Source organism: Halichoeres trimaculatus, unplaced genomic scaffold (genome assembly GCF_033239565.1).
Source record: "Halichoeres trimaculatus isolate MK-OKI-2021-1 unplaced genomic scaffold, fHalTri1.1 fHalTri1_scaffold_13, whole genome shotgun sequence".
Lineage (NCBI taxonomy): Eukaryota > Metazoa > Chordata > Actinopteri > Labriformes > Labridae > Halichoeres > Halichoeres trimaculatus.
The window spans coordinates 34,134,837-34,156,210 of record NW_027437191.1 but is presented as its reverse complement, the minus strand read 5'-3'; the positions used below and the strand labels follow the sequence as shown (position 1 = coordinate 34,156,210).

The following is a 21,374-nucleotide window of genomic DNA, read 5'->3' as shown; positions in this document are numbered from 1 at the left end:
GGTTACAGAGGAAGGATGAGGCTTTGGATGGATCGTAATAGATGAGAGCGCCAACGATGAGACGTGAGACTGATGGTTTCTGGATCTCTGATAACGACCAGCGATCTTTGATCAGAGCCGAGAGCTGGGCAAACTTAAAAAAGGAGAAATTACAGAAAGAAGAAGCTGATGAAAAGCTGGGTTTGCACGGTGCAGGCGTGTGGGTTTCCTCTGAACGACGTTCGCGTTGAAGGGGTTTTTGTCCCACTGAGATCCTAATCAGGGGAATGAGCTCTCGAGGTTCAAAAGGCTCCTGAGTTTACACACACACACACACAGACACACTTCTGATGGTGTTGTGTGCCTTTCAGAGATCACAGATTGTCGTCAAAGATACGGAAATTAGAGCATCTGTGTGTGAATGTCCCTGATTCAGAGAGGCTGAAAATATATTCTACATTTGTTTGTTTGTTTTCTCATATTTTGATGAGCACAAAAATCAACTTCCTTTCACAAACATGTTTCAAAAGTCAAAAAAAGATATTAAGATTACTAGGGCCCTCGCCCAAAGGAAGAGGGCGCTGTTGTTTTTCGTGTTTCTTTCTTATTATTCTGTCCACGCTTTGAGCTCTAATTAGACCTGCTAAACATGCTCAAAACTCACAAAAAAAATTGGAAATTTTTTGTTATGTTACTAAACATGGCACCCCAACATCCCATAATATGCTCTCTAGCGCCACCTAGGCACACTTAAACAGCCCTAGCGGCCAGTAGGAATGTGGTAGAGAGATGAAACATACACCAAAATGTTCATCTCATTGAGGCGCAAAAATCATACAGTGACACCCCTGACCTTTCTCCAACAGGAAGCTGGCAATTTGCCTTTCAAAATAAGATTTAGCTGCATTTTTTACCCTTTCTGCAAAAGTTATCTCCTCCTACATCATAAGTGGTATCTGCTTGAAATTCGCTCACATGACAGACTAGACCCTGCTCTACAAATGATATGCGTGACTTTGACGTTTCGGACCCGGTTTTCAAATGGCGAGCCTTAAAAATCCCTGAACCCCAGTGAAGCCCTCTCAGCTCCCTGCATTTAAATACATAGGTTTTGAGCCTTCACCTCGCGCAGGCTACCGCCTTTGGGCCTCTAGACAAAAAAGTAAAAGTCGTACAGCTTTAAAAATGACATGAATGGATTTCTGACAAAATTTCCTACTTGAATATCATATTTTTACACAGATTTGGTCAACATTCTGGGCTGTATGACGAGTTGTTTCTAAACTTTTGTGAGTTTGAATCCTCCCTCTGCTGTGATGATGTTACTGTAATTAAGAGTTCCGTGATAATGTCACAATGGTTGGGAGTTCCGTGCGGCTGATCATGTGACTCAGCAGAGGAAATAATACATGGTATCAACTGTTATAGCACTAAGAGGGACAGTGAATCTTTAGATGGACAGGAGACTTGTCTGCCTTTACGCCTTTAAGCTCCTGTAAGGAAAAATGATGCCAGTCTGAAGGAGCAGCTCTCAGTTGAGTCATTCTCAGAGTCAGTAAAGTTGATGTGTAAGTCATGAAATATTGAAAACACAAACAGCAGGAACATTACTGTAAAAAGTCAGTGTTTCTGAATCTCTGAGTGCTCCAAGAGAGCAGGAAAAGCCCATTCGGCTCAGAAATGGATGGAAAGACAAATTAGCACAGAGCTGTGAAATGGCTCATGGGAGGACGGTTCAAACCAGCGAGAATCCTGACTGAAGATAAACTGAAGCATCCAGCTTCACCTCCTCTTCACTGAGTTTCTGCCTCCCCTGCTGAGCGGCGTGCATCGCCAGGCCCAGAGCTCCCTCACCTCACCTTCATCTGAACTCGCCGAGTTTTAAAAACCAAAGGTCTTTGGTTGAACGCTCCCAAAGCTCGTTTTACTTTTGGATCAACAGAAAGACAAAGAGGAGAAAGACGAAGCACGGAGCTGGAGAAGGTGGATGTTTGTGGCGATGCAGGACAAACACATCATTCCCGCTCCGCGTTGCTGTTTCCTCCTTTGTTCTCGGCTTATTTAAGAGAGGACGCCATTATCTCTGCCAGCTCTGCAGCAACACACAGGCTGTGCACAGAGCTGTGTGCAGCCTTAATGAGGTGAGGAAGACCAGGGTCTGATGAAGGCTAATGGGTTTACCAGCAGAGGGAAAAAACACCCACTCGGGCACATTTAGACCAGAATAATAGTTTTCTTTTACTTTCACTCACTTTTACATCAGAGTCATTGTTGAGAGATTTGCATTCGGCTTCGCTTCAAAACAACAAGAGAAACAACAACAGCTTCAGTGTTTGTGAGGAGATGAAAGAGAAACATCCCCAAGTTACAAAGTTTCAATGACAGACACAAACAAAAGCAGGAGCAGAGCTGTGAACGTCTCTGACAAAACAGCTTTGTTCTCACAAAATTTTTTATAATTAGTCATTTTATGAAATTTTCCTTTTTTTCTCCACAAAAAAACAACAAACAACACAAATAATGAACCATGACAGGATCAAACAGAATGGGTAATTATCTGAATAATTACAAAGAAAAAAGAAGGTTGTCAGGATGTCTGCATTTTACATTTGTTCCTTCATATTCATGACAGTATTTTTCACATGTTTACAAAAATTACCGAGGCTGTCCCACTCTGGGGGTTTGAGTCTCCTTCCCTGACCTTAACATCAGTCTGATTCAGGTTGTAAAAAACAGATTTTAATATTACAAATCGAGATTTACTCTTCTGTGGCACCAAACTTCTGTCCCAATGGAGACTCAGCTGGGCCCATCTTGGCAGTCTAAATCCTCACCATCCATATCTCAAAACACTCTTCCATAACAAAGCAACCATAGGACAGTGCAAGAGTAAGTACCAGGTTCTGTTTTACATTTCCAACATAACTTGTCTTTGATTAAACCCATACCATGAGGCCGGATTTTATTATATTATAATATTAAAAAAAGTAAAAATTGTTATGTCATAAATTTCATAAATTAACAAAATTTGTAAAATTTCAATAAGTTCTAAAGATTAAAAAAGTAAAATTTAAAAAATTTGCAAAATCTTCAAAAAATTTGGAAATTTTATTTAAAATGTGAAAAATGTGTAATGTCAGTAATATCATACATTTGAAAAACTTAAGAAATTTGAATAAGTTGCAAAAATAAAAAAAAATGTAAAATTTCAAAAATTTGCAAAATCTTCAAAAATGTGATATTTTACGCTAAATGTGAAAAAATTGTAATGTCATAAATGTTATACATTTGCAAAAATTGTGAAATTCAATAAGTTGCAAAAGTTAAAAACATTGTAAAAGTTCAAAAATTAGCAACATCTTCAAAAATGTGGATTTTTTTCCCCTAAATGTGAAAAATTTGTAAAGTCATAGATTTGCAAAAATTATAAAATTTCAATTAGTTGTCAAAATTCCTAATTGTAAAATTTCAAAAAATTGCAAAAATGAGGAGTTTTTATTCTAAACTTGGAAAAAAAAGTCAAAAAATTGTCATTGAAAGAATTTTCAAAATTTATAAAATATGCAATTATCAAAAAAAAAGTTGTCAATTTTGAAATTTTTAAAATTTGCTCTAATCAGAAATAAAAAAATTTACTAACTTTTGAAATAAGTCCTGAAATTTTGAGCTATCCTATTTTGGGTATAAAGAGAATTTTCTGCCATGTTTCTCATCAAATGGACAACCAATATCTTTTCCCATTTTTTGCCAAGGTTTTGACATCCACTTTCATTTATCCAAGGGTTTATCATTTTTCATTTGGATGCTTTCTGAAACTTTGATGAAAGCTTGAAGTAATCCCCTACGTTTTTTTTCTTGATAAGAACATTTTTCCCTTTAATAGAAAATCTGGCCATGTCCCTATAAATTCAATTTCTTGTTCGTTCTATTATATGTCATAAATTTACCATCTTCAAATAAATCAGTAGCCGTCTTCTGATGCCTTGTCTTCGCCACTGGTCCCAGTGTATTGTCTGTTTACCTGTTTTATTTTCGGGTTGTGCCATATGGAGGCGTATTTCTGGTGATTATGATTTATGGTTAACTTTTTGTGCACTTTTTGCCAAGTTGAAATTAAAATTGGGTTCAGCGTTTTATTCATTGGTTGGTTTGAAAGGATGCATAAGTTCCTGTTCTTTTACTCGTTAACATGAAAAACAACTTAGCAGCGTGTTTGTGTGGTACACCCCTCTTTTGATCTTGTCCATTTCTGTAATGCAGAACCAAACGTGGTCGTCATTAAACCTAAATGAATAAGAAAACTCTGAAATAAAAGCTGAATCATCCTTTATTTTTCTGCAGTCCGAGTTTCTGGCTAATCAGAAAGAAAAATGAACTGCATCTAATTCATACGACGTTCAAGGACAATTAACTTCATATAATTGCCTCTCAGATATGACCAACAGCTAAATAAAGTTGACGTCTCTCTGATGGAAACGGTTACTTCTGCGTTTCAGTCGGCACAACACCCTGAAAATAATTATACAACACGATTAATGGACCTGGAAAGCAGGGCTCATTTTTCTTTCATTTTAGCCGTAAATTTGATTGCTTTGACCTAAATGTTAATCTGCTGAAATAAAATGTCACTCACATTAGTTTTGAAGGAGTAACACCAATTTGAAAAGGCCAGAATCAGCCGGCGGCCATGTTTTCCTGCAGCTCGGCGAGCTCTCCGTCAGAGGAGGACGTCTCTGTAAAAACAGACGGCGCTGAAGTCAAACCGTCCACTCATCGGTTTCTCCTCTCAAAGGGAAAAGCTCTGCATTGTGTTTTCACAGTTCCCAGCATGCAATCTTCCTCCTCCTTCTTAACGCGCTGCTGTAAAGTGGTTGATCCGTTCTCCTCCGCCCACAGCTGATTTCGCCGCGGCCTCTTTGTGGATCACACTATTTGGCTGTTTGTCAGGACGCACGCTCACGCTCGTCGAAGAAGACGCCTCCCTGGCAGGAGCTTGGCGTGTGAAAACGTGCATACTGCGACATGGATGGTGGCATTTGCCAATTACATGCATGTTTGGCTTTTGGCTCCTTTCTGTGATCGTTCAAAGCCAGCGCGCGCTGATATGTGCTCGCCGCCAGCTGTGTGGTGATATCAATAATATGGCTGTGTGTGTGTGTGTGTGAGCGCCCTGCAGATGAAATGTGTGTGTGCTTTAATCTTAAAGGGAGACATAATTAGAAACCTGTATATCGCCTGTTTTTCTTCTGACCTTCAGCCAAAGCACAACAGCCACCGCCGCCTCAGGACGCCACTTTTTGTTAGCTTATCTCTTGTTTTCCAGTCTTTCCCTCAGTGGCGTCCCTTTTTTCTTTTGATATCTGCCCTTTATTCCCGTCCCTCCGTCTTTAATTTCTGCAACCTTCCTCTTTCTGCGCCTCCTTTCATCTTTCCCTGTACTCTCTGCGCCTCCTTTCATCATTTACAGTCGGAGTCTAATCGTGTTTTTACCTTTGGGTCTGGACAACCTTCAGAATGAAAACCACACACAGGAGTAAACAATAAAATCAGAGCTTTAGTCGGTAAAGTTGCGGCTTTGGATGTGATCAGACTCCAGGTTTGGATAAGAAAAGTGGTTTTTAAACATTTTACCTGAGGAGAGAAATCAAAGACTTACAGCCTCTTTCCTCTTTTATCCATCCTTTTTTGAATGCTCTCATAATGTAAAAAGAAACGGCTCAAGGACGGATCCTTGGGGAACACCACAGGCCAATACTTGTCAACATCGCCTAATTGGAAAGCAGTCAGATTGGAAATGTGACGCTAACTTCTGTTTTTAAAGAAATCCAACAAGAAGACATTAGAAAAATTTCCATCGATGTTAAAAAAAAAGACGTTTACCTCAAAGACATAGTCCAAAGTAATGAAAGAGCTAAAGCGAACTGGTCTAATCGAGTAATTTAGGAAATGATTTCAGAAGTATCACAGTTGTATGTTCTGTATCAGGTCTGAACCAGTGTTCATTTCCTTAACGAAGACAATAACAAACAATATTCCTCAACAAACCTTCTCCACGGAGGAAAACTTGATAAAAACTCAATAAAAAGTCAGACATGATGACGAAGACTGTGACAAAATAAAACAGACGCGTTCGTCAACGAATAAAGACGAGATGAAAATGTTTGGGAGGGACGCTGGCCGCAGTGGCTCTGGGTTGAAATGTACCACAGAAGCTGATAACAATGTCCCCCGGCTAAGACTTAAGACTTAAGACGAGACTAAGACTAAAAATATCATGGTGAGGCTAAATAAACTTAAGACTAGACTAGGATTAAAACTCTTATTATGTTTAGTCCGAAAAGACTTGACTAAGACTGAAAGACTTAAGACTAAACTAAGACTAAAACTCTAATGGTATGGTCAGCTAAACTAGAGTAAAAGGAAAAGACTTGAGACTGGACTCGGATTAAAACTCAAATATCATTTAGTTGACTGAAACTAGACTGAAACCAAAACGCCAATGGTATGTACTCGACTAAAACAAGACTAAGACTGAAAAAGTTGAGACTAGACCAAGACTAAATCTTTTATCGGATTTAGTCAGCTGAAACTAGACTAAAAGAAAAACAAGACTAAGACTTAAAGACTTGAGACTGGACTAAGACTTTAACCTTTATATCATAAGGTCGACTGTAACTAGACTAAGACTCAAACTCATATTGTATTTACTCGACTAAAACTAGACTAAGACTCAAAAAACTTGAGACTACACTGAGACTGATAAGCCTGAGACCAAACTAAGGCATAACCCTTAATCTGATTTAGATGACTAAACTAGACCAAGACTAAAACACCTGGGACTAAACTAATGTTAAAATTATTTTTGGAGTTAGTCAACTAAAACTAGACTAAGGCTAAAAAACTTAAGACTCAACTTAGACTTAAACTCATATTGTATTTAGTTGACTTAACTAGACTAAGAGAAAAAGACTTGAGGCGAGACTCAGATTAAAACTCTTATATCATTGAGTTGAATAAAACTAGACTAAGACTTTAGAATTGAGACTAGACTAGGACTAAAACTCTAATAAAATTCACTCAACTGAAACTAGACTGAGACTGAATAACATGAGACTAGACTAAGACTAAAACTCAAGGTATTTACTTGACTAAAATTAGACTAAGACTGAAAAGCCAGAGACTAGACTAGGGCTTAAACCCTTATGGGATTAAGATGACTGAACTAGACCAAGACTAAATTGCCTAAAGCTTGACAAAAATTTTAAAGTTCTTTTGGATTTAGTCTACTCAAAGGAGACTAACACAAAATAACTTAAGACTCAACCGAGACTAAAACTCTTACGGCATTTAGTCGACTAAAACGAGACTGAGACTTAAGACTTGAGACTAGACTAAGCGTTAAACTCTAATATTATTAAGTCAACTGAAACTGGACTGAGAGTGAATAGCCTGAGACTAAACTTAGACAAAAACTCATGTGGTATTTACTCGACTAAAACGAGACCAAGACTAAAAAACTTGAGACTAGACCAAGACTAAGGTCTCGTTCACACCAGCCTTGCTTAGTTCACTTGAACCGAACCCTGGAGCGTTTACCCCCTTAGTACGGTTCGTTTTGATTGATGTGAACGCTGGTCTCGAACTCGGGTGCGGACCAGTCAGCCGCTCTCGAGTCCGCTTGGTAGGGGTGGTCTCGGACCACTACCAAGTGAACCCTGGAGCGGTTTACTTCTGGTGTGAACCCCAGACGCACCAATCACAGGAAGCGCACCGTTTTACACGTCATATCCTGTTTTGATCAGCGGTAAAGTTAGCAAAGTACGGCTAACAAAATGTCTGGAAGGGGACAAACGTGGAGTTACGAAGAAGTGAGGTGCCTTTTGGATATATGGAGCGAGGAAAATATTTCACAATTATTGGAGAAGGTTCACAAGAACACCGAGGTATTCAAAATATTCAGCGAAAAAATGAAAGAGAACGGGTTCACCCGAACAGTTGAACAGTGTCGAGTGAAAGTTAAGAAACTACGTCAACAATATATCAAAGTACGAGACGCCTTGCAGAAAAGTGGCAGCTCTTCAGATGTAAAAGACAAATTTGTGTGGTTCGACGACCTCGATAAGATCCTGAATACAAGACCCGTGGTGAGCCCTGTTGATATTGTGGAGTCGTACGAGGAGGGAGCCAAGAGCGCGGCATGCACCAGTGTGTCACCGAACCAGGAGAGCACGTCTTCGGTCGATACAGAGATGGATAGCCGCAGCTCCTCGGTTGATGAGGAGGACTCTCTCAGTGTTTTGTTGTCTACCCGCCTGAACTGTATAAGCAATCACAGAACAGCATTTGCTGACACGTGACAATATTTGGACCGTTTGAGTTTTGCCTTTGTGAACGCGAACCGGACCAGTTGAGAAATTGCAACAATGTATCATCCACGCTTTGAGTTCGGATAAGAAAACGGACCTTTTGGTGTGAACACGACCTAAAACTCTTTTGGTATTTAGTTGACCAAAACTAGACTAAGACTAAAAACTTTCAGAAAACTAAGCTAAATGCTGTTTTATTGTAAAGACTCAGACTAAATCAGAACTTGCTGTCAGAGTCAACTCTGGTCTGAGCGTGGGGCTGAAAAATAAAGAAAATCTAACCAACTTTTCCTTTTATCATTTTCCTCTGTTTTAAAAGTGACACCTGATGTGAAAGCAGAGAAAAACTTTGCCTGAGAAATACGAGGAGAAGCCTCTTAATCTGATCTGAGCGCCTGAAAATGACCACGTCTTGTCTCGTTGTTTCACTTTTGTTGTCATGTCTGAGATAAGCCGAGCAGCTGATAACCCTGCTCAGCTCAAGAGGAGCTGCTGCTCTGTGATATATTAGCTTAGCATAAGGCTGGAGGCCATTGTTGTTGGAGCAGAGCAGGCTGTTAAAGTCCGCTCAGCTGTGTCCTCGCCTACCCTCGCCAAGCACCACACTCATATTCACAAAGCGCCGCCGTTAATAGCTCCGCCATTCAGCACCATTATACCCATCTGATTCTGATGCTCCCTTCCTCTATCATCCCGTCTTTATGCTCCTTCCTCCTCATCCACAAAACCACAAAGCCTGAGCCTCAGTCCTTTCTCTGCGCCTCCTTTCCTCCCCACAGTCCTCGTTTCCACACCGAATCATCCTGCGTCCTGGTGTCCTCTGGGTAAACCCTCCATCCTGAAAGTCCTGCTTCCTGTGGCTGTGTCTCTCTGCCTAATTGGACTCTGAGTCTGTGCAGCACCTTTGTCCTGAACCCCAGAGGACCACACCGCCACCAATTTTCAAGTGTCTCTTCAGGAGCTGAGGCTTTCTTCAGAGTGTCAGGGTTGTTTTTCTGCAGCATATCCACACGGCGCGGGGAAAATTGTGTTTTCCAGTGTGTTCAGAAAGACTGGGGAAGTGTTTGCTGTGTTACACTTATACAACGTGAGGAGAAACTTTGTTTAAGAGGAAGACAGCAAGTGCTTAGACAAGATACCAAATTAGGAAGATAATAAATGAATTATTCACTCTGAGTTTCAACCATAAAACATCTCAGTATTTATTTTAAACATTCAGTCCTGGTGCAGTCTCCCACATTTAGTGGAAAAGGGTAAAAATCAGATGCATGTGTGTTTGTTTTAATAACTACTTCAACTTCAAACATGAAAACAAAATGAGATGACAGCAAAGATTAAAAGTTGAGTCACAATGCAGTAATTAAAACACCGTTCAATGACAGATGAATCATAAACAGAGCTGCTTTCAGCATCTATAGAAGTCTTGTTAAGGAGATTGTCAAACACAAATCACAGTCAACAAACTCCTCACTGTGACTTTGGAGCATCTGGTCTGAGAAAACTTTAAATATCCGTCATTATCACAGCGCAAAAATACAGAGGGTCAAAGTCTGAGACCCCTTTACTGACGTTAAAATGACGTTGGGTTCATATGTTTACATACGTGTAAATGTGTGGGCATGCCCTACCTGAGAGGAAGAGTAGGGGGCGCCGATTGTAAAGTTGCACACACTGCAAACAACAACAGTTCTCCACAACTAGCTCTAAAACATCACTTTTTCTGCAGATTAAGAGAAATATTTGTGAAATAGTTTTGTCAAATATCGTATTGAAATGTTGAATATTATCTATAAAAGTTATGAATTTTATAAATGAATGTCCTGATTCTAAATATTTAGCTAAGACTAAATTTTTAGCAAAGATTTATAAATATTTAATCAAGATTCCTAAATCTTGAGGTACGATGTCTGAATATTTAGCCAACATGCAAATTCACACTCTCCCCCACAGGAAGTACCGAAATAAAAGTTTGAGGAAGCGATCCATCCAAGCGGATTTTGAGAAAGACAAACACAGTCGGCTAAATCAGCCGTTAGAAAATAACCGTACCAAGTGCTGTGATGACGCTGTTAAAGATCCTGTGGCCGACATCGAAGAAATAGAGCTGGACTTTCTCAAAATTGCTTCCTCCAACTTTTATTTTGGTATTTAGAAACTGTAGCTAAATATTTAGATATCTTGACTTCATATATAGAAATTTAACCAAAATATCTTGAAATCTCTGCTCGGGATTTATAAATCTTGACTCAATATTTAGAAATCTTTTTTTAAGATTTATAAATCTTAAGATCTGATAATTATTTAGTCAAAGCTAAATATTTAGAATGAAACTAAATGTTAAGAAACATAGCTAAATATTAAGAATTAGAACATTCATTTACAATATTTGTAAATAACATTCAACTTTTTAAAATAGTATTCAACATTTATTTATAATATTTGACAAATATATTTCACAAATATTTCTATAAATCTGCAGAAAAAGTGATGTCTTAGAGCTAAATGAGGAGAAATGTTGTTATTTGTAGTGTGTGCAACTTTATAATTGGCACTCTGTATAGAGGACAGAGAATCAGGGAAAAAAATCTCCAAACCAGGTACTTTGTACTTTTAGAAGTTTTCATTTCTCTGATGTCTCTTTACTTTTACTCATAGGAATGGGTACCGAATTGGGTACTTTTAAAGGTCCCGACAGAATTCTGTCAAAAGTATCAGGTATCGAATTACTTAAAATCAAAAGGTACCATGTTTAGGTACCTAAACACATCCTTGTGACTGTGAGGGAGTGGAAGAGTAGGAGATTTTCCATGCTGGACATGAACACAGCATTACAAGGTTATATATTGAAGAAAAAATATGTTAGATTGAAAAAATATTTTTTTTTTATTAAACAAATTGATATTTTTTTACCACATAAAGCCAAAAAAAGTACCGAAAATTGAAACTGTTGAGTACCGGTACCTATTAACAGGTACTGGGCATCAGTACCCTATCGTTTCAAATGTGAAATGTACCCGTCCCTATTTACTCAGTTACATCTCCAACATCAATACCAGTTCTTTCTACTCCTTGTATTTCCCTAAAGGCTTGTTGGTCGTCTGATGTGTTATTAAGAAAAAGTGCTTTAAAAAAGCTTGATTAAGAAGCTAATCCTGCTCCAAAACTCACTTATCCTTCGAAATACTTTTACTCTTAGCAGTACTTTAGAGTACATCTCAGAGCCTTTACTTTTTACTCAAGTTGTTTTTTTACATGGGTATTTTACTTTTGCTCAAGGAAGGATTCTGGGTACCTTTGCCATCTCTTGCGCCCCCTAGAGGAGGCCTGCATCACACTTTGAAAACCTCTGGTCTAATGTATTCTTTCATGTGGAGAACAGAAATGCTCAGAACATACAAAATTAGCTCTTGGTCGTTATCAGCCTCATTCTTTTTGCTTAGTATATGAAAGTTTAGACCTGACACTGTGACTGTGAGGTCTCTACATCACACCTGGAGCTGTGGCTGCTCAGTGATACAGCCTTCACACGGTGCTCCTCCAGGAGGTGAAAGCCTCATTCTGCGCCTCGCTCCTCGCCTTTAAAATGCTAATTCCTGTCATTTCTGAGAAAGAGAAAACTTCCTAATGATAACCTCTCTTTGTGGTGCATGTGGTGATAATAGCGTTCAGAGGGCTTTCCGGAAACTCATTCATGTCTCCTACGGTGAGATTCAAGGGTGTCTGAGACATTCAGTTTGCCAGCCCGCTCTCCAGAGCCTATTTGATTAACTGGCTTATTATAGCCGAGGATTATGCTCTCAGTTATGGCCTGGCCCTGATAAGAGAGTGTGAACCCAGTTAACGGTGAGTCACTGTGTATTTTAATGGCTGCCAAGAGTACCTGGCAGGATATTACTAGTGGTGGAGGTGTGGCTCGAAGCGCGGCACAGTTTCCAGCCCAGCAGAGGTCGAATGCATTGTTCTGTGCCTTTGGAGCAAGTTATTTTACACGAACTCAGGTAAATGGAGATCAGAAAACTCAAATAGGGGCAACCTTAGCAGTTTTTGGCGACTTGTGGCTACAGACTTAGCTTCCAGGGTGAATAACTGAGAGAGCCTGCTGCTTTTCTGCTGCAGACTGAATTTACCTGAGGGATTCAGGATGGAGGTAAATCAACACCAGCCAGGTTGTTGTTTTTGAAGCTGGTTTTTAGCTTCTGATGTCACAAGATGGTAACATTAGGAAACAGCTGATGGTCTTGGCAGCACTTGATACAATCACAGACTGGCTAAACTAAAAATGGAGTTAGAAATAAAATAGTTTCACTTTTTGCAGATTTCAGGTTTACTTAGACTCAACCCAACCACCTGTAGTGACTACTGCCGAGCTTACAGGCTAGGGATAGACCGATTGTTGGCGCCCCAATATTTGACATTTTGAAGCAGATTGGCATCTGCCTTTCACACAGACATTTGTTTGAAAGCTTGACTTCCTGTAGAAAATTTTAGGGAGCTATTTATTTTTTTAAAGTTTTTATTCAATGGTAACACTTTACTTTAGTGGTCCGCTAATTTCATCACACTCAGGTAATAATTAGACAAAGTTTTTTCTTATTTCTTTGAAATTACCCTCGAAATTTTATGAGGTTTTGGTGAAAATTATATCGCAAAGGTTTATCATTTTGCATCTGATCTCAATTATACAGATCAACAAACTGGGTACTAAAGAAGTTGGTGTAGAAACGTTGAGATACTTCAAAAAACATTTAATTTCAAATAATTATTTGCTAATCGTCACCTTCTTAGCTTGTAATTTAGAGTAAATTTCAAAGAAATTGGAAAAAAAACAGTAACTTACCAATTGTGATTACTAAAGAAGTTATGAGCTAATTTCAAAGAAATAAGAAAAAACTTTGTCCAATTATTACTCAAGTGTGATGAAATTTGCGGACCTCTAAAGTAAAGTGTTACCTGTTTCATTTTATTAGACAGCTGCTGAGCCTGGGAGCTGGTTAATAAACGTATGCATAAAGGCTGTAAAAGAAGTTAAGTGTAAGACGTATTATCCCAAGTTTTGATTCCAATATTTTCACTTTTACTTAGGGATCGAAAACTGGTTCCTGTTGAGAATCGCTAAGAAATGTTTCAATCCACCGATATCGTTAGCCTTTGTGCTTAACGATTCCCTCATCCATTCTTTACATTGTGCCGGAGCTGCCGGGCCTTACGACGACGACTAGTCTGCTGCAGCTAGCTTAGCTTAGCAGTTAGCTAATGTTTCCCAAGAAAACTCTGATTCAGGATTTTCAGCTTGAAGTTTTCCTGAAGAACTGACTTCATAAAGAAATGTTCATCACTCTCTCTCAGGAGATTCATATTCAGTACATTCAACATGGTATAAATCACCTTATTTACCAAAATAACAAAATAGCTCAAGCTTGAAGCTAAAGTATATGGGAAACTGTATTGATATGCTAGCAGTTAGCATACATCAGAAACATATCACATCAATTCTTTGTAAAAAAAAAAATACTGAGAATTTCAAATGCTAAAAGCTAACAGGCTAATGAAAGGCTCATGGCTGACTTCATAACTACGGAAAGGTTCCAAACAACTTAAACCATTGCTATAACCACTTTGAGACACTAGATGGCCTACTTCAATTATTAATATATTACAACACAGAACATCAACGTCATATTGTGTGAAATTTTGACCTGTTTCTGTTTAATTATGCCCAGAAATATCCAGACTCAGGGACCAATTACATTTTATTCACTTACAGTATAAACTCAATTAAATGTTGTTGACACAGAAAACCTGTAAAGATACTTTTTGTACCAAGAAAATTCACAACAGGAATCGATAAAGAATCAGATTGATAAGCAGAATCGATAAGGGCATCGGTATTGACAAAATCTTTTCAATTCCCACCCCAAAATTTACTGTAAATGAATATTGGCCCTAAAAATATTGGTTATCAGCTTCCTTGACGCCTGATTATCGGTATCGGCACTTAAAGAATACATCGTTCAGTCTCTAATACACACTATTTTTGCACCGTTATAGATTAGTAACCACATATTTTTTTTGCTAGCTTGAGTACTACTACTGCTGGAGCTCCTGGTAACCCCAGGGTCTTAAACAGGGAAATAAACAGGCTTTCTGAAGCAACAAAGAAACAATCTACCAAACACAGGTTTCCTTTACTTTTGTGCTGAGTTTACTTTGGTGTGTAAAATGTGGTCGTACATTCAGATATTTAGCACAGTGATGCCGTATAAAGCAGATATCTCTCCATTTCAAAGTTTTCTCAGAGCCCAGAGATTTGCCTGTTTATGAAAGTGGAGGATATTAATGTCACAGAATGACAGCTTTGCAGGGTGTCAGGACAGCATGAATTTAAGAAAAATGCCAAATCTTGACAGTGTTGGATAGAAAAGCTTCACACGAGCCACCGTTCCTCCAAACTTCCTCATCCAGCATCATCTGAAAGCTGTCAGCCTCGCTTCACTTCGACACCTACTTAAGTAATGGAAGCTGATTTAAATATCAGTCTGACAGCTGTTTTTGTGTGTGTAGGCCTGTCAGGTTTAGTCGTCAAAGCTCAGGTTGTTTCAGAAGGAAGGCGACGTCTCAGGCTCGGATCAGAGCTGCCACCAGGTTTCTGATCGCTCCGATGACACAGACAGAGACGGACACGTAAACACACTGATACACTCCAGCAGCCTCCACTCCTTCTGTCCTGATGGATTTTTCCATCTATCTGCAGCTTTCTCTCCTCCCTGCCGTCCTGTATTGCAGCTGCTGGATAATAGAGAGTGACACGTCTCTATTTCAGCAGGGACTGGGAGCTAACAGAGGAGCAGATGTCGTACAGCAGAGACCATTAAGGCAGTGACCACAAACCTGGTTAGAGCTAGCCCAATGGAAGCAGCTGTTTTCATCAGTTTTTACAATAAGCTGGCTTTTCCTCACATATGCCACAACTAAGAATGAAGTTTCCTGCAACTGAAGGAATAAACCAGCTTCATTTAATCCTTTATTTATTCAACAAGAATCCTCTTTAGGTGTTTATTTGACATAAACAGTACACAGTTTTTTTTTTTTTTCTAAACATATTTTTATTGAATTTAACATTTATTAAATCAGGAACAACTGTTATACATACATGTAAAAAATAAAAAAATATAAATATTTATTTGTACAAGAATAATTAAACTAGTTTTTACACATGCTCAAATGAAAGAATTAAAGAATAAATGAGAAAATAAAATAATTTCAATCATAAATAGAAGTAGTCCCATTAAAAACAAACTCCACGCACTCGTAACAGTTCATGCTTGTAATGTCCTTTATTATGTTTTCAATGCACCATCTAAGTTAGCATTGCTAACATAAAAAAAAAAAAAACTCCCAAATTTGACCAAATTCTGAAGCCTTATACCAAACAATGGCATTAGAACAAGAATCTGGATCAGTTCACAGCTTAAAGCCCAGATATAAAGATGACGTAATTGTTTACGTTTACTCTGAACAGCTGTGATACAGAGGGACAAAGATACCGCTAATGCTAAAGGTAGACTGTAAGCTAGCAGGTGATAGCCACAAATAACTAAAAAACAAATACATTAAATCAGTTACTTTCCTTTTTTTTCAAGGTATATTGCAGGTTAAAAAACTATTAAGAAATTGACAGGGAAATAATTTAAAAATAATGTTGTGAATGAAATTCTGAAATGAATTAAAGACGGGTCCTTGCACTGTTGCCGGTCCCTTCTGCTGGTCTGTCATACCTGTTTCCCCTCCACTGGCAAGGTTTCATAACAGTTGATACCATGTATCATTTCCTCTGCTGAGTCACATGACCAGCTGCACGGAGCTCCTAATCAGTGTGACGTCATCACGGAACTCCTAATCAGAGTGACATCATCACAGAACTGCAGCAGCAGAGGGAGGATTCAAATTCACAAAAGGTTACAAACAACTCGTCATACAGGCCAGAATATTGGCCTAATCTGTGTAAAAAATAGAATATTTTTGTAGGAAATTTTGTCAGAAATCCATTCATGTCATTTTTAAAGCTGTACAACTTTTACTTTTTTGTCTAGAAGCCCAAATGTGGAAGCCTTCGCGAGGTGGAGGCTCCAAACCTATGTATTTTAATGGAGGGAGCTAAGAGGGCTTCTTGAGGGTTCATCAACTTTGAAAGTTTGCCATTCAAAAACCGGGTCTGAAATAACATCTTCCATAAGAGCTTTTGTGGAGCAAGGTCTAGTCTGTTATGTGGGCTAATTTCAAGCTCATACCACTTATGGTTTTGGAGGAGATAATTTTTGCAGAAAGGGTAAAAATGCTTCAAAATCTTATTTTGAAAGGCAAATCGCCGACTTCCTGTTCGAGATATATGAAAATACCTACTAGCTTTGTTGTGCGTCTCAATGAGACGAACATTTTGACATTGGTTTCATCTCTCTACAACATTCCTAACGCCAGTTAGAGCCATTTTAGTGTGTTCTTGAGCGCCTAGCTGGTGCTAGAGAGCATATTACGGGATATTGGGGGTCATGGCTAGTGTCATATCGAAATTTTTGGAGCTCATAATGTTTGTGCCTATTTTGGTGAGTTTTTGAGCATGTTTAGGGAGTCTAATAAGTGATTTAGTGGAGGAGGGAATAATAAGAAAGAAACAGACAAAAAGCAATAGCCATTTTCTAACTCTGCCAGAAGGGAGAATGTCCTGTTAGGCTAGTATTTTTGCATCCATCCATCCAAACGCATCTTCATCGTCTGAATGAACAGTCAAATTAATTATTGCTTCGGAAGACACACAATAAACATGACCAAAAACGCCTGATCTCACTCATGGCTACCTACAATGGCTCACATTAGCTCAAAGCTACGTCATATGACTCCATGTTGGAAAAAAAGAGCGTTTTGAACAGCTATTCTGAGAACACACACTTCTTCCTCTGAATTTTTGTCTTTTTTTGTTGAATAACATACAAAATCAGTGATTAACTTATTCTACAGCCATTATCAGACGATGTTTAGTGCTAATTTACAAAAAACAAACTGCAATATGCCCTTTAAATGATACACTTTTCTTTAATGAATGTCTCTAATTTCATACTCAAGAGATATGATTGTCCTGCTATCTCTACAACACAGCAGGAGCAAAACACCTAGCTTAACTCTGGCTAAAGGAAGCTAGCTTAATTGAGCTACATCAACTGTTAGCTCATTTTTAACTTATATTACAGAAAACTAGATTGAATAAACCAGAATAACCATGTTTTGAAGTACTTTTTGATCAAACTATTGGTTCTTTTTTTCTTTTAGCTAAAATGAAATAAGATGTATGTTAAAACATTGTTGCTAGCATAGTCTGCTAGCTAGCCTTTAGTCTTTGATCCACTTTCTCTCACTTCCTCAAATTTTACGGCTGTCTCTGCTCTGTTATTTCAAAAGATTTTTACAGGTTTATAACCTTAAATAATGATTTTTCATAAGCAGTTTTCACATTTCTTCCAAAACTTTTTCTCAGTTTCACAAGTGAAGCAAAATAAAAAAACAGTTCCCAGCCCGACTGAACAGACGGTAAATTTCGCTGACTTACAGACTCAGGATGTCGAGACTGGTTTCTCATCAGATGACTCTGCCTGCACTGTCTCCCAGGGACGACGAGCATGCCCTGATCCTGCAGTACTGTCAGACGCTGGGAGGGGAGGGCTCCCCCTGCAGTCAGCCCCAGAGTCCTGCCCAGATCCTGCAGGCCGTAGAGAGGGAGGAGCGAGGGGAGCTGGAGAGGATCATCGCTCGTCTGGAGGAGGAGCAGAGGTAAAGTTTTTTGAATAAACACACACACACACACACACACACACACACGCGTGTAGTGATGGCTTTACTGCCCTGCTCATAAACACCAGCTGAAGCAAAGCGTGGCAGCTCACAGCTCCAACCTGAGAGGGAGCAGGTGAGGTCAGAGACGTGGATCAGATCCTTCTGTTTGTCTTTCCACCTTAAAAAAAGGGATTTCTCTCAGAAAGCAGAGTAAACATGAGAGCAGCTTCAAAGCTCTGCTTTACAGTCTTTGGTGACTTTAAGATGAAAAGAAGACGAACGTTTAATATTTGTTTGATGCAAAAACTACACACACACAACACACCCACTGGAGAGAGGAATCTATAGGCAGACAAAGCACATAATGAGACGATAAAACACGGCAACAACATGTTATTATAACAATAAAGCCCTGCTCTAAATAACAGCCCTTTAATCTATTTATAAGAGGCTCTCAGGAATGCAGCTCCCTGTGAGTTTAATAAGGATGTAAATATTAAACATAACAGGATACTTCACGTGCACACTGTGCATTAAGGTGGATAAATACTGGATTAGGACATAAACCGTCCTCTTCTGGTGAAGGTCTTACCTCTGAAACTCCTCCTCCACTGCCCCCTGTCTCAGGGCGTCCCTCAGGGTTTCGTTCTTGGTCCTCTTCTTTTCCACTGCTATGCTGATGGTATCCAAATCTATATCTCCAATAAATCCATCACTTCCTCAACCATCTCTGCTCTGGATGCACAGAAATTTCCGATAACACTTGATATTGGGGAACACATATTCACTATTAATTGGCATTTACTAATATGCATATGATTAGCATAATAGTCATTCATTTGTATTTATTAAGCACTTATTAACACCCAAAAGCCTTATTGTACTTCTATGATAATACTTATGGTGTTTCGTTATATGAACTCCTAATTATCACTTTTTGACTGTGAATAATTGCATTGTTGTTTCTGTGTTATGATGAGAATCATAGTTAGGGTTATTAGGGCCTTTTAAATGGGCAGTACCACAAGAACAAGTTATTCTTCTTTTATCACTCTTAAAATTTGCAGACCCTGAAATAAGGGGAAAAACATTGTTCACAGTCAAAAAGTGATTATTAGGAGTTCCAATTGAAAGGTGTAACCTCTGTTTCTCATTAAAATTATTATTTTGTTTTTCTGTAAATACCTTTCATTGTTATATAAATGATAATAATAATAATGACACTGAAAATTATTATTATCACTTTTATTATTATTATTATTATTATTATTATTATTTTTAGTATTTTTAGTATTATTATTGTTGTTAATATTATTGTTATTTTTACTTTAATATTTGATTGAATTATTCTTATTTTTTTATATTCTTTATATTATTTTTTTAAATATTATTTGTATATATTTGTATATTTGTATACTTTGATATTTTTAACAATAATAATAATAATTGTAATTATTATTGTCATTATTATTAGTAGTAGTATTATTATCATTATAATATTTATATTGTATTATTTTTATTTTATTTTATATATTTTTTTGTATATTTGTATCCTTTTAGCCTAACCTTTTTATATTCTATCTGCATGGTTATTATTTTCTTGTTAATTGTTACCACCAACGCAAGATAAATACCTTGTTTATGTAAATGTAGGCAATTAAACTTGATTCTGATTTATATGATAAAAAATCTTAATAATGTATACAGGTATAATAAGTCTATGTAGATTAAGCTGCTAAAAACTGCTTGATAAATAAATGGAGGACTATTATGCTAATTATATCCATATTAGTAAGCACCCTAATATAAAGTGTTACCAAACTTCCTTCCTCAGGATTCCTCTCTTACTGTTGACAACTCCACCCTCACTCCATCATCTAACCTCCATAATCTAGATATTATTCTTGATACCAACCTCATATTTGAACAACGTGTTAATTATATCTCCAGAACCACCTTCTTTCACCGTATAAACACAGCCTGTATCTACCCACTAATTTCCTTTTCTGCAGCTGAAACCTTCATACACGCCTTCATTTCATCCAGAATCCATTTCTGCAGTAGCGTCTTATATGGTTCCTCCTCAAAAGTTTCCAATAAACTCCAGAACTTTCAGAATTCAGCTGCTCGTTAAGAGTTAAAGAAAATCTGCCAATGCAACAAGAGAAGAGACTTTTCTCTTGTTCCATTGGTGGACTTTTTAAACTTGTTACAGTAATTCAGACCTCATTTTGTCTTTGAATAACTTGAAACAAGACATTTTTCTGGGCTAAAACCTGAAGCTAAATAAATGTAGTGCAATGCAGCGGATCATAAATTAATGAAACACAACAACAAACCTGTTTCAGTGAGAGTTTTTCGGCCACCATCAGAGCGTTTTTCCTGCTGCAGGGCTGATATTTTCTGAGTATCTGTAACGTCACTGGAGGGATAAACAGCGGCGCGCTAACAGATATCTCCCAGTTTGCTGTTTGGATGCTGAGGACAGATAAGAGCGCTGCTTTACACTCCCACATTCAGCCTTGGGTGCTCAGCTGGGTGGAGAGGTGCCGGCTTAATACAAATTATTTCCACGCTGCGCTCACACTCTGACGGACGGAGGTTTTTAAACCCTGAGGAGGAAATGTTCCCGTTTAGAGATGAGCTGTTTCAGATGGTTTCCTCGCCAAAACAACAACTTTATGATTAAAATTACTCTGTGTCTTTGTCTCAGCGTTTTTCTTTCTGTCAAAAAAAAAAAGAAGTGAAACCACACGGTGAATGTGTTTGTAACCTGTCTTTTCCAGGACGCTGCAGAGGGAGTACGAGCAGCTAAAGGAGCAGCACAACCAGCGAGGGGCCCCCGCTGGAGGCCAATGGGACCCCGAAGGTCCTCTGCCTCATCCCGACGAGGCCGATCTCCTCGCTGAAGCCAAGCTGCTCCGACAACACAAGGGCCGGCTGGAGGCCCGTATGCACATCCTGGAGGAACACAACAAACAGCTGGAGTCTCAGCTCCACCGCCTCCGACAGCTCCTGCACCAGGTGAGACAACACACACACACACACCTGTTGGACACCTTCATCCAGGAAGCCACAGGAAGCACAGAGAGCTCATATTCAGAGACTCAGAGAGGAAAATACCTGGAGTCCCCCCTCAGAGCAAAGCATTCTGGGTTTTATCTCCTTATTTCTGACTCCTCCCTGTCAAACGCTGAGTGCTGTTAG

The 21,374-nt window shown here is 38.6% G+C and overlaps 1 protein-coding gene across 1 annotated transcript in view; it reads left to right on the top strand.

Moving 5' to 3' along the window:
* Positions 1-21,374, top strand: part of utrn (utrophin) — a 326,192-nt gene that overhangs the window by 289,697 nt on the left and 15,121 nt on the right. Inside the window, exons 74-75 of the mRNA XM_074685643.1 lie at positions 18,003-18,164; positions 20,954-21,191. Coding sequence (XP_074541744.1) covers positions 18,003-18,164; positions 20,954-21,191 — 400 coding nt within the window. The remainder of the gene's footprint in view (positions 1-18,002; positions 18,165-20,953; positions 21,192-21,374) is intronic.